This window comes from Crotalus tigris, unplaced genomic scaffold (assembly GCF_016545835.1).
Source record: "Crotalus tigris isolate CLP2741 ecotype Arizona unplaced genomic scaffold, ASM1654583v1 scf7180000017546.9332058, whole genome shotgun sequence".
Taxonomy (NCBI): Eukaryota; Metazoa; Chordata; class Lepidosauria; order Squamata; family Viperidae; genus Crotalus; species Crotalus tigris.
This window is the reverse complement of record NW_024096465.1, coordinates 5,454,133-5,470,496: the sequence shown is the minus strand read 5'-3', so window position 1 is coordinate 5,470,496 and position 16,364 is coordinate 5,454,133. Positions and strand designations below refer to the sequence as shown.

The 16,364-nt window shown below is 36.2% G+C and overlaps 1 protein-coding gene across 5 annotated transcripts in view; it reads right to left on the bottom strand.

Annotated features, from left to right (window-relative positions):
• CA8 (carbonic anhydrase 8) overlaps positions 1–15,785 on the bottom strand; it is a 39,866-nt gene extending 24,081 nt beyond the window's left edge. For 4 of the 5 annotated variants that reach the window (XR_005555863.1, XM_039335856.1, XM_039335841.1 and 1 more), the window contains exons 1-3: positions 15,259–15,463; positions 12,901–13,092; positions 9,775–9,899 (exon numbers count right to left, since the gene is read on the bottom strand). Coding sequence is in view for 4 of the 5 variants with exons in the window: in XM_039335856.1 (XP_039191790.1) it covers positions 9,775–9,899; positions 12,901–13,092; positions 15,259–15,319 (378 nt within the window). In the remaining variant the exon portion in view is untranslated. Of the gene's footprint in view, positions 1–9,774; positions 9,900–12,900; positions 13,093–15,258 lie in introns of all 5 variants that reach the window. The other variant, XM_039335847.1, reaches the window with a different exon arrangement.
• Between the last annotated feature and the right edge of the window lie 579 nt (positions 15,786–16,364).

Sequence of the window (16,364 nt, the reverse complement as noted above, 5' to 3'; positions counted from 1 at the left end):
TCTACCAAGGAGTTCTATCTGGCAGGACCCAGATGGCATGCCTTTTTGGCTGTGGCTTCTGCTCTTTGGAACATTATTCACCCCAAGGTGAGATTAGCCTTTCAGAAAGTTTTTAGAACATGGTTTATCCAGAAACTTTGGGGATCCTGTGGGCAGCCTATGAGTAGATTATATTGTGCCCAAATAGTTTTTCTCCTGTAATCATGCTTTTTATTTATTTTTATGTTTATTGTTGTAAGTGTTTTAATGGTTGTGACCTTGTTTAAGTGTTAGTTGTACACTGCTCAGAATCACATCTGGTGAAATGGGAGGCCATATAAATTTGCTAAATATTTAGTAAATATTTAGCATATTATTTCTGAAATACATATCCAATTTAGAGATATTTTAAGTAATTATCTTGAGATAAACCAACATTATCTTCTTAATGCTTCTTATTAGAGATTAATACTGTTTCATAACTTAAGTAGCATAACTCATGAATTATTTACAGTCATATTTAACTTTGTTCTATACATTTAGTATTCCTTAATAGAGAAAAAGATGGAATCATCAGTCGTTTAGTCACCTCATACTGTATAAAGATAATTTTGTTTGAAATCTATACTTTTATAAAACTCTGATTCAATGCAAGCATATAGATGGGTAGTAAGTGAAACCAAGTGAATATGTATTTCTCACTGATCTGAGAAATACATATTCTTTCAAAGAACAAACTCATATTCTGAGGATGAAACACATATTGCCACTATGTTTCACTTAGTCATGCATTATTCACGTGATTAAAACAAACCAAAGGTACCAGGAAAGCAACTAAAGGCTTTGTACAAATTGTTTAATATTAAGACTTTGATGTATGATCATTATGAAACAAAAACACACATAGAAAGCCCAATAGTTATTATACTCATTGATGATTGCATTTTGATGAATACAGAATCTTTATATCAAATCGTAATCATATATGAGAGAAATAGATATGTAGGTACTTATGCTTGGATTCATCTTGAGGAACATTAATTTGGAAGAAAATAAATGGTCAATCTCCCCACAAAAATTAGTTTTTCAAAGAGGCCCTCCGTGAATCAACACATAATAGATTAGCATGGAATGGGACTTTGGCAGCTCCTACAGATTTCAAATCTTATTTGAGCAAAATTTGTATATGCAACTTGCCCAAATTAGTGCTGTACAATTTGATCTGGCTCATATTTTTTTAGAAAATAAATTCCACTGTTTTTAAAACTACTCCAAAATAAGTGAACATGCATTTGCAAAACATTTTGCTCTGCTGTTTCCTTCTACTGCTGATTTCTATTTTTCCAAATAAAAATATGTAGATACTCAAAAATACAGGTTTATTTGTATTTGGAAGTTAGTTTTCTCATTCAAACTAAAGAACAAAGTTAGAAAACTCTTTGTTTACAAGAACATTTTTGTAATTTACTGTTTTTCGGTCATGTTTCCAAAGGGTGATAATTCATCAAACAAAAACATTATATTAAATCCCGGGGCCAGACTTTCTAGCCTGTTACCAGCAGACACAGGGAGAAATTTAAGCAGGAAATGCTATATTGGGTCACATGCTTGAACCTAGACATCCAGTTATACAAAATCAAGATTGTCATGTAACCTCTTCTTCCTCTAAAGGTGCCTTACTGACCACACCTTCTAAAGAACAGGGACAGACACAACGCCTTTCTCATTTCCTTCTGCCACTCAGAAAACAGCCTGCGCTGTCACAAATCTACATGCACCAAGACTCCAGTGACGAAATCACAGTTTGTTTCCTCTTGCAACACTTCTGAAAAATGGCTTAAAACTGAGTGGGGGGAAAATCATCTATACAAGTGAGACAAAAAGAACACTCAGGGACATGAAATTTCTGCAGGTCTTTCAAACCTATGGATTTCCTGTGGTTAGGAGGACTGTTATGAATAGAACTAATGGTGAAATCTGCTTTGCAACTTTTCAAAAGTTTTTATCCCCCAAAATGATTTTTTCTTCAAATTCAATTCAAAGTGCTTAAGTATTTCTTCCACATTTCTCTTGAGGTATTGTGATTTTATTTACTTGATTGCAAGTATATGGCATGACCTGAATGGAGGACATCTAAGTGCAAAGAAGAGACAAATCTAACCTTTCCTTCCAGGCCCATTGTTTATTAGAAACAAAGGCAAACACTAAATAATTATTCTTATTGCATGACTAAAGAAAGAAAAAAATATGGAAGGTAAAATAGAAATTACATATAATATAATGAGCATAATGTTTAATTTCCTCCTGAATGTATAAAACTGTACTAAATCAAAATGATTTGAAGAGTCTTTTCCTGTTTCTAAATAGACATTGCTATTTCATTTAATAAATATTTGAATTGGCTTCCATTATAACCAATTTAACAATTTATTCAAGTTTAAGTTGGAAGTATTCTCTTTTCTCAAATGAAAGTGGTTATCTATTATCTGTAGTCTGTGTAGTGAGCTGAACATTTATTCTAAATCACTTGAGTCAGTACTGCTGAGCTAAGAACAATGAAATGATAATGAAGCTACATGTCTACACAGGGAGTCGTCACTTTATGATGTGAAACTGCTTGGGGTTTTTTTTTTTTTGGTTTTTTTTTTTTTAGATAAGCCAATATAAGCTAATGCCACCATGCGGGTGGGCAATTATCTTTTTGTAACTATCAAACATTAACAGAAATATGTGCAAACTTTAAAATTCTCCTGAACTCCTCACCAGCATGGGTTTAATAGAAGATTATTGGAAATAAATGAGAGCCAATAGGAAAGGTGAGAATTTGAGAGACTGTGACTCTTTCCTTAGGCAAAAAGCCAGTTGGGTGAATTCGGGCCAGCCATTTTCATTCAGCCTAGGAAGGAGACAATTGCACATCACTTCTGAAACACCTTGTGAAGAAAAAGACTTGTCTGGGAAGATTCTGAGAATCGAGAGTTGTGTCTGTGCAGAAGTCCTTCCAAAACCTCTCCATGAAATGGACACTGAGGTATAGGACAGCTTCTGAATATGGTAGCTAGTGGTAGAAGACTGTATAATTCAAGCTGTCTTGTCTTAATGCAACCTTCCAAACGTGTGAACCTTCCAACTCCTGGAATTCTTAGCAAAACCCATTCTTCCCTTTGTAAGCACTATCCTGACTGTAATGGATCAACATCAAGGATAGTACACAATGTATAGTTCAACTATAGAATTCACCACCATCCAATGTAGTGATGAACATTTTGAAAAGTTTTTCAGAGCACATGGGAGCACAAAGGAAGCACTTCTCTGCAACATCTTAAAGCAGCTGCATCTTTTCCTGGGATCATGCAAGTAGGCCATGGCTGCTTTGAAATGAGAAGACAGTGCTATATGTCTGTTTCCCACACTTCCCCACAAGTACTTTTTGAGGATTAAAATGGCCAATCACTTCTATAACTGAGCAAAGATAATTAGCCTTCTACAGGTGCCTTCTTTATTCTTATAGGTGTGGTACATAATTGTTGCAGGGCAACTTTTGTGCATCTTACAAATTCAAGGACACAATAGCACTGAATTTTTAAGATAATAGTGAAAAAGAACTGCATGGCTATCTGCCCAAAACATTAGATAGAATGCCAAATTGGCTGCCATGGGACAAAGCACTTCTTGTACTGTTGCAGCTGACATGGCAGCATTAAATCAGACTGCCAGGCTGTGAAATCAATGAAACTTCCTTCCATGTTAAATGGATTTGGATCTCTATTAAGGGTCGATACTAAGAGCTTATCTGTGATTTTATCATTCAGGGAGAAAAGTTATGAAAAAGAAAAAAAAGATTCATCCTAACAACATGTAATAACCTTATTATCGAATAGAATATATTACAAAGGGAGATGTTTCATGAGATCAGATCTTTACATGTAACCAATATCCTTGGTTAGGTAATTTATCCATTAAGTTCTTATTGTCTGATCTAGTTGGCAACACTTTTCCATGGCAGAGGTTTTTCATGATATTTGTTATTTACTTCCTTTTAACTGGAGAATGAGTTTGGAAACTTTTATATGCAAAGGGTGTACAGGTAGTCCCCCAGTTACGACCACAATTGAGCCCAAAATTTATATTACTAAGTGAAACATTTGTTAAGTGAGTTTGCCCCATTTTTTTACTTTTCTTGCCACTGTTGTTAAATGAATCATTGCAATTGTTAAGTAAATAACATGGTTGTTAAGTGAATCTGGCTTCCCCATTGACTTTGTTTGTCAGAAGGTTGCAAAAGATGATCACATGACCCTGGGACACTGCAACCGTCATAAGTAAGAACCAGTTGTCAAGCATCCAAATGTAAAACACATAGCCAGAGGGAAGCTGCAATGGTCGTAAGTGTGAAAAACGGTCAAAAGTCACTTTTTTCAGTGCCATTGTAACTTGGGTCACCAAATGAACTGTTGTAAGTCAAGAACTATCTGTGCTATGCCCCTGAGCTATAGTCTCTTGTCCAATAACCAATTATTTGATTCTATGCAAAGTGCAGTCTGCATTCTTGCTATATAATCTAGGAAAATTCAGAAGTCTCTAGCTAGCTATGCTTACTGTTTTCCAAAGTGGAGGATATATTTATTTACCTATAAGCAGAACAAAGGACTTTACATCAGATTACAACAAGCTTTAGCTTACTTTTGATAATATCTCCCTCCTTTTTTAGCAGTAATGCCAAATCATTTTTTTCCTATTAGTTATATTTGATTCTCAGAGACTCCCTGGACAAATCCCTGCAGTTTTTCAGAAGTGGTTTGACACTGCCCCCTTCCTAGGGCTGAGAGGAAGCCAAGGTCACTCAGTTGACTCTGTGGCTCAAGCAGGACTAGAACTCACATTCTCTCCATTTTTAACTTGATGCCTTAACTACCAAGCTAAAATGGCTTTCTAAATACTTTTTATACAGCAATAAATACTAAATACCTTTAGTAATGTTTCCTATTATATGGACTGGGTCCCTTCCTCAGCTGCCTTTTTCAGAAAGCATTAATCTGCATTGGGTTGAGGCAAAGAACAAAATGGCAGCTTCTCTCTAGTCCATCTACTCATGTGCTAGTTGAACCTTATTTGAACAATGGGAAGGGGCAGCATTTTTTTGCCACACCAGAGGGCAGCAAAATGGTACCAGCACACATAGCTCTCACCATAGCCAACCACAACTAAGATCTCTAAGAGGACATCATATAAAGCAGTCAAGATCCTATGAATAGAACATTTGTGTAAAACAAACCCGACAAATTAAAACCTAATTCTCTCAACAATTTATCAATGGAAAATAATACCATATTTGTGAAGCTCTAATGTACCAGTTTTGTACTTAAAGATCGTATCGGTTGACTTTTTTCTTTTTTATTCTGTTGCTTAAGGTTAATGGTAAATTTCAATTTTATAAAGCAAACAATCTTACTAATCTGTACAGACTGCAAATATTATATTAGCAACAGCTAATTCAAACTGAAAAAAATATCTGCTATAGGGCACTTTCTCATTGAGCAACCACTATTGTTCTAAGGATCGAGACATTATGTTACTAAATCTGTGGGTCTGTGTTTTTGAATACATGAGGTGTTATATATTGGAGAGGGAAAATGGTCCCCTTGCCCTTGTCATATTCCTCATCTAAACTGGAGGGCCAGCTTCGCTGTTTCCTGGAGGATATGCAGTATGCAGAATTTCCCTATCTGCAGTCAATCTCTTACACATTTCAGTCAATAGGTATCACACTATTCAGAGCACAGATATGCTTATTTGTTGATATTTTTTCTATCATAATTCAGAATACATAAGATGTTTCCCCTCCCACAGGTGATGCTTGGTGGGGAGGGAAACTAAGCCAATCACTTTCCTTAAGTTTTGCTGATTGAGGCTCGAAAGGATAGCATCTACCTTTTGAATTGTTCCTGAAATACAATAAGGGCTTGGCTGAAGGGGTTTGCAATTTACAGTCAATGGGGAACCAGTCAGCTTGCAAGGAGGTTGGCAGGTAAGTAAGGAGCTGCTGCTGGGTGGGGGAGGTGCCACAGCATGACTGCTGCCAGGCACCTCAGGGTATGCAGGCATGCAGGGTATGCAGGGGATGACATAGGTAGCCAGATTCCTCAGGAGAAAAAGCCACTGGAATGTAAACAACTTACCAGAGCAACTTGTAACTTTCCCTGCCAGCTTCCCCTTTAACTTCACTTGTTGGGAGCTGGCAGGGAAGGTTGCAATTGGTGACTGTGTGACCATGGGACTCGGCAACCATTGTAAATGCAAGCCAGTTGCCAAGCCAGAGATGCTGTGATGACTGGAACGGCAAGGACAGATCATACGTACCACTCGTTCAGCACCATCATCATAACTTTGAATGGTTACTGAACTGATTAAATGAGGACTATCTGTAATTCTACTATGTATTCATTTCAGATTCTAATCCTAAAATACTAAATCACACATTTCAAGTAAAGATTTTCAAGATTTGCCAGGAGTGTACATTAATCATTGTCTTGTTTTAAAATACAGGAGGCTGTTTCTTCCTGTAACAAAAGGAACAAATGTTCTATAAAATTAAACCTTTAAAAACAGAACTTTAAAAAGTGTTTTTTAAAAAAGTATCAAAAATCTGTTTGTAAAGATTTCTGTACAGATATACTTTAGTTGTTTGAAAGCATCTGAAAAATATAATAAATGAAAAAAGCAAGCTAAATGGGCCAACCAGATTGTCACGGATTCATTCTTGGTTTATTGCTTTCAAAAAAATGTAAATATTTATTAACATTGTTCATCAACTAAATCTGTAAATTCTCATTTTATGGCCATTCACAGATTACTTTAACCTCTTTTTTTACCACATAGTTAATCTTCTCCATGAAATTTTCTCATGTTATTATTAAGCTTTTAAAACATATTCCAGGTTCTAAAGAGAAAATATGTATTTTAGAAATATATTGTAACAATATGCTATACTGTTGATTCTACACCCATCTAGAGGTTTTAATAGTTTAACTGTAGACTCTTTGTTACACTAAATAACACAAAGAGATTTATCGGAAGGCTGATTCACTCATTATAAAAGCAGTGACTGTACAGCGGCATGTACATTACCAGTGCTTGTAGAGCAGCTTCTTTAATATTAATGTTATAGTGTATATTTTTGTTATATGGTTGACTAATGATGAAGAAGGTCTTTAAAATTTAAAGGAATCTAATTGGCATTTTCCTGTTTCAGTTTTTCTTACCTGTCTATTCTTTGTTTTTAAGGATAAAGTAGAACTAATTCTGCAAGCCTGAATTTGATCCCAAATTATTTTGGCACAGAGCCAACCAAGAGGGCTTCCAAAAGATCAATATGGCCATGGATATTGTTACACCTTTTAAATACAAGCAGATTTTTGATCATTCAGTCACAGTCACCATATTGGTGGGTTGTTGTTTTTGTTTTGTTTTTTTGCTGCGCCCTGCAGAAAGCTAAGAGAACCCAAAGAGAAAAGTGTGAAGACAAAGAGAGTTGAATGACAGGAAACAGAAGAAAGGAAAAGGATATGCATCCAGGAATACGGGAGCTTTTAAGATAAGAAATTCTGTAGATAAGCAGAGAGTTTTGCACCTTTAAACAGACATCTCATACTCCATATTGTTTATTCATGTATTGGTATAGTTAATAGTTTAGTTGTTGATAACAAACTGACCCATCCAGTCAGCATACTATACACCACCAAGTAATGCCAAGAAGAAAGCTATTATGAAACAAAATAAATCAGATTAAGAAATCTATATTTCTCATCTTAGGTGTGGGAAGGAAGATTTTAAACTATTTAGCCCCACCCCCCCCCAACTTACAAATAATGCCATTTCTAAGTAGAATTTTTTTTAGCAAAATAATATATTCCACAAAAAATAGATAAAAGAAAAAATGTGCTGTTTTTAAACTTATAAATGGATGAAAATAAAATAGCACAATATTTAAAGCCAAACAAAAATGTACTGAAAGAGTTTTAAATATATAAAAAAACAACTTAAATGCATGAGGAAACACTTAAATATTGCAACCAGCATCACAGAGACAAACACAGGTTTGAGATATTCCATCTACTCAGATAAAGCACTATGAAGATTCAATGCAAATTCTAGGCTTCTTAATATATGGTCATAGAACCCCTGGGGATCTCCCAAGACCATATCAGAGATCTCTGTAATCAAAATTATTTGCCAGACATTGAAAATACTTGCAAAATTTAAAATAATATCATGTATGATTCAAAAAATATGTATTCTATGAATGCGTTATTTTTAATTTTTAATATGAATATCAATAAATATATTTTTTATTTTTAAAAAAAGCTCTTTTGGGATCCTCTGTGGTTTAAAAAGTGGAAAGCGGTCCTGAGAGCAAAACATTTAAGAAACACTGTTCTAGATGTTGCATTTCATTAAAAACTGGAAATCATCTATGAAAAAAATGTATGCATTATTTTCTTTTTTAAAAGTGTTACAGATCCCTCGCAGTGGCTACCCTCTCACGATGCCTGGAAGCTGTGGGGGCATAGATGAGGGAAAACAGGTTTCAGCTGACTCTTGGTAACACAAAGTGGCTGTAGATATGCAGAGCTTCAGGATCCATTATCATCATTAATTCCGGATTCTACCCCAGGCACACCTGTTATGCAATTGGGGATTCCCCTAGACTCATGACTCCTGCTCAGATGGCATCATGATTAGGAGGGCCTTTGTGTTGTGTGCCAACTTTGCCCTTTTCTGGATCGTGTGGTCTGGCACTCAGTCACCCATGCCCTGATCATCTTGTGTTGGATTACTGCAATGCACTCTATGTGGGGATATGCTTGAAGAGTATTCAGAAACCACAACTGGTCCAGAATGCAGCAGTGCGGACAGGGTGGCACATATAACACCACTGTTATGTGAGCTGCACTGGTTACTGAATTGTGTCTGGGTCCAATTCAAGGTATTGGTTATCACTTTTAAAACCCTCTGTGGCATGGGTCCAAGATATTTGTGGAACCATCTTTCCGCAATGCAACTGATGCTCCGTCCGCTTGTGCTGGCAGAAGGCCTTGTGTGAACCCCATCAGCCAAGGAATTTCAGCTAATGGAATCCAGAGTAAAAGCCTTTTCTGCCACGGCCCCCACCCCTTGCCCCACGAGGTGAAATCCACCTCCATCTTTTTTAAGGCTTCAGGAAAAGTCTTAAAGCTTGGCTAGCTGGCTGCCATGGGGCCTGGAAAGAGCTGTTAGCAGGAGGTGGTTGGTGCAATAACAGAGAAGGCATCACCACTTCTCTACTCCAAACATGTGATTATTTTTAGGTTGTTTTAATGTTTTGTAATTTTAATGTTTTATATTCTTAATTATTTTGATATCTGCATGTTTTATCATATTAAAAACTGATCAGAGTCACCTCAAACCACAAGATGGGCAACAATGCAGTTAAAGAAAAGGAAGCAAAACAACCTGTTACTCAAGATGACCCAGAAATTGCTATTGTGGCAGGTATTTTTTTAGAATATTATTAAAGCCAAAGTTTATAGTATTATGTGTTAATTTTATGACCAATTAATCACACAGAATTTTCACCAGAGGCACAATCCTATGCATATAAATTTAAATTCTCAGTGCCCACCTCAAATGACAGCCTTTAATTATTGCTATAAATCAATAAGATGCTGGGTTAAAATGAAACCAACTGCTACTGAGGTAATGATTTCACATTAAGAGAATAAATTCTAAGGCTATGTAAGGTGAGACCACTCTTACCTCCATGGGAAACGCTTTAAAATTAACTGTGTGTTCTGAGCCACGCTGATTTTCTCTGCCCCAGTGAAATCGAACATTGTGAAGTTCAAATTCATGGCCCCGAGGTAATGGGCCTCCCACTAACACTGGAAAACAGCACAATACAAATTATTGCAAGTGATATTCATGGCTAGCAATGTTCTAAAACCACTCTGAACAAACAGTTGGAAAATTGTTTCTCTTTGGGCAAAGGTCAAATATGAAAGCTGCAGTGGAGTTCACAATTAACACCGTTGGTAGAGCAATACTGTATACTTCATGGTTATACTATGCAAATAGTATTCGGTTGCATTCTTTTATTTATGTAATGTCACAGTTTCTTAGTGAAAAATATATGCTGAGCCGTGTTTATGAAAACAAAATATACTGTATAGGAGGTCCATGTTTTACTATGTGACAGTTGCCTTGAGACTATATTTGGCCATTTGAATACAAGAAAGAAATAAGCAGGAAAAAGCAGTGGCTGAACACACACATTGCTGTAACCCACTATGTGTTTTGTTTGGCTGTAGCTTCACATATTGTCTGATTTCAGCTATTGAGGCTTATTCAACTAACTGTAGATAAAACTTGAGCTCCATGTGTGAGCCCTGCTAATGTGTAATAATGAAGAATGATCAGCTAGTCAAAACAATTTGATAGAGAGCAGAAACAGGAGGCAAGTAAACCTCAGATGCACAGATTCTACAAAATTGTATATGAGTTTGTTAGATGTTAGAAAACACCAGCAAATGAGAAACCATTTTGGATGGTGTCTTTCTCCCTACACAATTCATACAAATATATTTGGGGGATATATTGAAATATTTTAAGTTGTATATTTCTCCTGTGTTAAAACTATATATTAATAAATGCATGCCAATGTTACAAAACATACATTATAGTCTTCAATTACTTCCGTCCAGCCAGGCTCAGAAAGTTATTACATTGCTCAAGTTCTCATTGAAAGTTTGAAAAGTGATTTTTTTAAACCATTTTTTCAGAAATATTGTGGATGAAAAATGATACTGTCATTATAACAGTATATTCTGAAGTTGTCTTAGAAGATTACACATACACATACATTATTTGTAAGCATTTTTTTATTTTAAGCTTGTGGAGTTTTGCTTATTATATTCTGCATAACTAAAAACAAAATAATTGTCTGAGAAGGAAAGATTGTTTGATAGATTTAGATAAAAAGTGTTGAACTTTGTAATCTTATTGCAGCCTGTAAAAGAGAAGTGTCATGGCCAAAGCAAAACATCAGTCAGCCTTGGATCTGGTACATAAAAACAGATAAGGCAGATAGTTAAGGCTCTTTTTCCCTTGATAATTTAACAACAACAAAAGTAACCAGACTGGTAAATTAAAAGGGAAACTGTGAATTTTGAGATCAACAACTTTACTGCATATACAGTATAATAAGGCCACGTTTTAAAAAACAGGGAGGTGGATGAAATCCTAAATTCCAATGTTCCTTTCCTGCCAAAAAGCCACCCCAAAGTATGTATCTGCTCTGGAAGAAATTAAAGGAAATGCCTTCATCTCTATGCTGCAGTAGGCTAGACATACCCACTTTTGACACAAATCCTGTATCAGTACGTATGCAACATATGCCTTGCTCCAATTTGCAACTGGGTGAGATATGGTGGGCATAATTTTTCCCTGATTTCTGTTTGTAATTTTGAAGAATATCTAAAGTGGACTTAAAAACCTTCCAGACTCAAAGCTACAAGTTACCAGGGCAGTATTTCTTCTAATCATAATGAGATTTCTTTTTGTCTAACCCTAGCTGCCTCATATCATTTAGAACATTGCCAGGAATATTATAAATAATCAACTCTGAATGCTGGCGAAGGAAATGTTTGTTTAAAATGTATACTAGAGAGGGCAATTTCTGAGCTCTTTTCTATTTGAAAGAGATATAAGTGTTGTATATTCATATCTCCTATTGCACACACATTACATGTATGTTTCCTGGTGGAGTGAGGTCTCATTCCTTTTACTCCCAGCAATCAGCCATCTGCTTTTCCAAGCACCTTTGAGTTACAACAATATGTAACTAATGTCTCCATGAGGTTTACAGGATGCTTTTTCCATAGTGATCAAACATAGGTTATGTACATGAAAGCAGAGAAGTAGGAATTCAATATTCTCTAAGCAGACATTCTACTGATATATTGAACTATTGTTCATGATCTGAAAAGTATGTCCAAAAGCTAAACTGATAAAAAAAGTCAAAGGATTTAAGTTCAATAATATTTAGACGCCATCAATTTGGTCAAGGGTAACTGAAGTACTGCATTTCCTGTGCCCCAGTTTGACAGTGAAAATTAAAATGAAATAAATTAAGAGTCCTGATAATCAAGAAAGCCCTAGTCAACCAGTTATTTAATACATGGAACATCATTTTCCTTCACTCTTATACTTTGTAATGCACAGTCATAAAATTTCAGTTCCGATTCAGTTCAGTTCAGAGATCAGATCACAGACCTTGGCTCAGTCTCTTCATAAATGTACTATTGAATTGAATTGATTGAATTAATGTAAATGAAAGAGGATTCAGATAAACTGGAGCAAGTTCAGAGGACAATAAAGCTGAAGAGCACAAAGAAAAATTGAGAAAAACGCATACCTTACAGCAATAAGAAAACAGAGGGAGAATTTTATCACACTGTACATATACATAAAGGGATTTTGTACAGACAAAGATTCCAATCTCTCAGAATGCAGATGATGAAATTCATTTGAGTTAAAGAAAAACAGATACTGGGTGAATGTTAGGATAAATTTCCTTCCAGCTAAGAACAATTTGACAGTGGAACCAATTATTAGGAGTGTCCTCTACTTCCTAGGATGAATTCAACGAAAGCCCAGATAGTTCTCTGACAAGAATTTATTATTTTAAATTACTACCATGAGCAGCAGATTGGATTTAATGCCTAAATAGCCCCATTCAGTTCTCCAATTCAAATAGAATATTTCTGAACATGTTGCTACTATTGATACTAATGATAAGTAACATAATTTTAAAATGAAACAATGGATGCTGGTATCAGCTTATCCTAAAGCAAACAAAGGAAGTAAGTAGTGAAGAAAGCATACTTGATTTAGTCTTTAAGAGGATCTGAACTAAGTGTCCGTCATTGATGATCTCACAATCACGGCATACAACATAATTTGTTGATAAGCATACTTCCAGTAACAATGGGTCATATTTGGCCTCTCTTGAATTCAAGTTAATGGGAGATTGATATTCCCCATTTGCATCAGGAAAGATTAGCCCCCACTCAACACCTGAAAAAAGAGAATAACACATTTCATTGAAATGAAAGTTAACAGTTTTCCTATGTGCTCTTAGAAAAATGGACTATAACAAGATTTATCCTGTTCTGCTATACATTTTTCCAAGTCTATTGAAGATAGATCAGAAGTAAAAAGTCTGACATCAGATTAGTCCAAACAAGAGGCAGGTGGAAACTGTCCCTCCCATCCAAATGAGAGTAGTTAAATTAGTTAGGCCACAGAGGCAAAAAGGAGCAACACAAGAATTTAACCTTGATTTCATTAACAGGGTTTTCATTTGAAGCACAGCAGTCACTGGATTTCTTTTATAATAGCACCACTAGCTTCTGCTTTTTATAGCTCACATTATCAAGAGAAGTGGGACAAAAATCCCTAGGAAAATGAACCAAAATTATTTATATATATCATATTTCAAGACCAAAACAGGGTCAAAGTATTAACTATTCAATGAACGTTTATCCAGAGGACTGCTTCTTTGTATGCAAATAGCAGCTTCAAAGTTATAGTTTGTATAAGAGCTACAACTTTTAGAAAGATTGTGTTTTCCACCTGCTTAATGCCAGGAATGAACAATGTATGCCCACATATTTGAGAGGGTGCTTTTTCAAAAATGCTTGTCAAGCAAAGATGCATTTAATCTCTCATCCGCTTTGGGCCAGCAGGTCATGCCAAAGATTTCTTCTTAAGAACATTTAAAGTACCATAATATAAAATACAAATGCCAATGATTTCTTTAGGAAAAATAAAACTACATGACAAAACAGCTCCTGTTCTCATTTTCAATTCCTATTATCACAATCATTGATCAGAAATAAAAAATATATATATTCAGGTTGATTTAAGGACAAGTCAAAGACTACTTTAGATTGCCTCATTGGATGAACACAGAATTGAAGTGATCGTCATCTGATGAACACAGAATAAACTAACTATAGAACAGTGTCATTTCTGACATGCAATAACCTGACAGGGATCTACAAGTAAAATTCCAGCAGGTATGTTAAACAGGAGACAGCCAAAGAATCCCTAAATTAACATTTTAATAACACATGAGCTACTAATTCCTACTATCTTTAAGCCATAAAAATGTCCTTCAGGTATAAAAACTGGAAATCAGGATTTTAAGAGAAAGTTTGCTTAGCCTGAGTAAAGGTCATGAAACATCACAAAGCAGGGAATACATTTAAGTTGATTAAAACTCTTTTTAGGTTAAAGGAAAGAATTGAATTCCTGTTTAACATCTTCTCAAATGTGTTTTTCAAAAGGCAACTAGATATTCTTGGGGGTTTTTTCCCCATGAAAATATTTTGCTTCTCATCTAAGAAGCTTCTTCAGTTTTTCAAGGAAAAAACCAGAAAGTCCAGTTGCCTTTTGAAAAGAACTTTTGGGACATCCATGATCTGGATGATTGAGAATTTTCATAGATGTTTAATGTCTTGATTTCACCAAATAAAATCTAACTTTTCTAGTTTTGTATAATGCTTCCTTCCCATCATCTCAGAAAATGTACATTGTTAATTTTTCACCCCAAACACAGGAACAGCATCCATTCCTGCATGCACATGCAATTTTTCATTTAATATCACTTAATTTTCACTTAATAGCCTGAAGAATCTGAATCCTAACAAATCCACACTACTGAAATTTTGTTTTCTTAATCCTATATCACGTGATCACTGTGTACACAACATCTCAGCTACAACTCTGGCTCCATGCTGCCTTGAAAGGAATGCCACAGGTGATAAAAAAGAAAAACCCCAAGAGATTAAAAATCCTTTCCAGGGACCACAGCAGTTGTAAGTAGGACTCGGTCACTCCAATTCCTCAGTTTTGAACGCCCCATGGCAGTGTGTTGTTAAAGCGACTCTGAAACTTTTTATTTTTTGTTTTACCTCCAAATAAATCTCTCACTTTTGGATGCAGCTGGCTTCACCTGGCAACCTTTCATTTTCGTCGGAAGAAAATTGCTTTACTGAACACCCCAGACAGAATCTGATAACCAAGGCAAGTATTACCTGCACATATTGATGGGGACAAGAGCCAGCATGGGCTTTACTTTCCGTCTTCTCCCACTCCTCCGACTGGTCGCAGCTCACAAACTCTACCCAGCCCCCCCCCCCCCCGCTGCCGCCGCCCCCCCGGCCGCCGCCTGCTTACCTTCTTCATAGCCCCAATCCACACTCTCCTGTCTCTCAGCGACTTGCCCCGATTCCTCCATGAAGCTGCCAGCTTTTTCCGCGCTTCGCGGGCGCTCCCGGGAAAAACCCCGCGCGGAAGTTTGCTCTCCGCCTGGTTGTGTGCCTGAACTGAAAATAGGAGCCGGCGCTTTCTTTGCGAACTGCTAGGTTGGGACTGTGTGAAGACAGGCAACTTGGCTGCAAAGAGACACGTGTTCAGAAGGCGGTGCCTCTCTTGAGACGGGGCGGTTTGTGCTTGTGCGCAACTAGCTGCGTCCGCACTGTTGCTTAGGTTAACGGTGTTAAGGAAAGAAACATCCATGTCAGAAGGTCGAAAGGGTAAGGCGATGCAGTCTAGAAAATGTGGTGAAGAGGAAGTTGGGAAGTGTGGCCTGGATCAGTAGGGAATTAACTAGAGTTTATAACCCTCCTTGCTTTCCCCTTGGTCTCTACCCCATTTCGGAAATGTTTATAGCTGACACTTAAATTGTAATAAAGGAAAGTTGTTTTTTCAAACGCTGTATTACTAAATGTGGGTCTATTTCTAAATCAACAATCTCTTAAAGTATCTTCAATCCTAATTTCAGTTGTCAGGAATACTCATGCCAAGGGCCTGTAATTTAATTATCTAATATTGTGCTATATTGTTTCAGACAACCAGTTTGTTTACAGAGTTTGGGCTTCCCAATCCCTGTGGCTCATTTGCTTAGCCATGATTAACACTATTTTCTCAAGCCACATTTATGTGTTTGCATGATATCAGAAACCATAACATGCTAGATTTATGCAATATTCTAGACTAAAATGTGGTTAACCTAATCCCTCACCTTCCTCTCATTCCTGATCGAGTTTATAATGGCAGGAAAAACATAGATACAACTGCCTTATTAGAGGGGAGTTTCCTTTTTATATTGCTTTGTGGAATTGACAAGGTGTTTCTGAGAAGCTTAAATGAATACACTTAAACACTGACAGTAAATTAAGAATTATAAAGGTGATTTAAAATGTCACTGACAAATCAGTCTTCCAGACTATCTGTCCATCTATATCAGTGATGGCAAACCTTTTAGAGACCGAGTGCCCAAA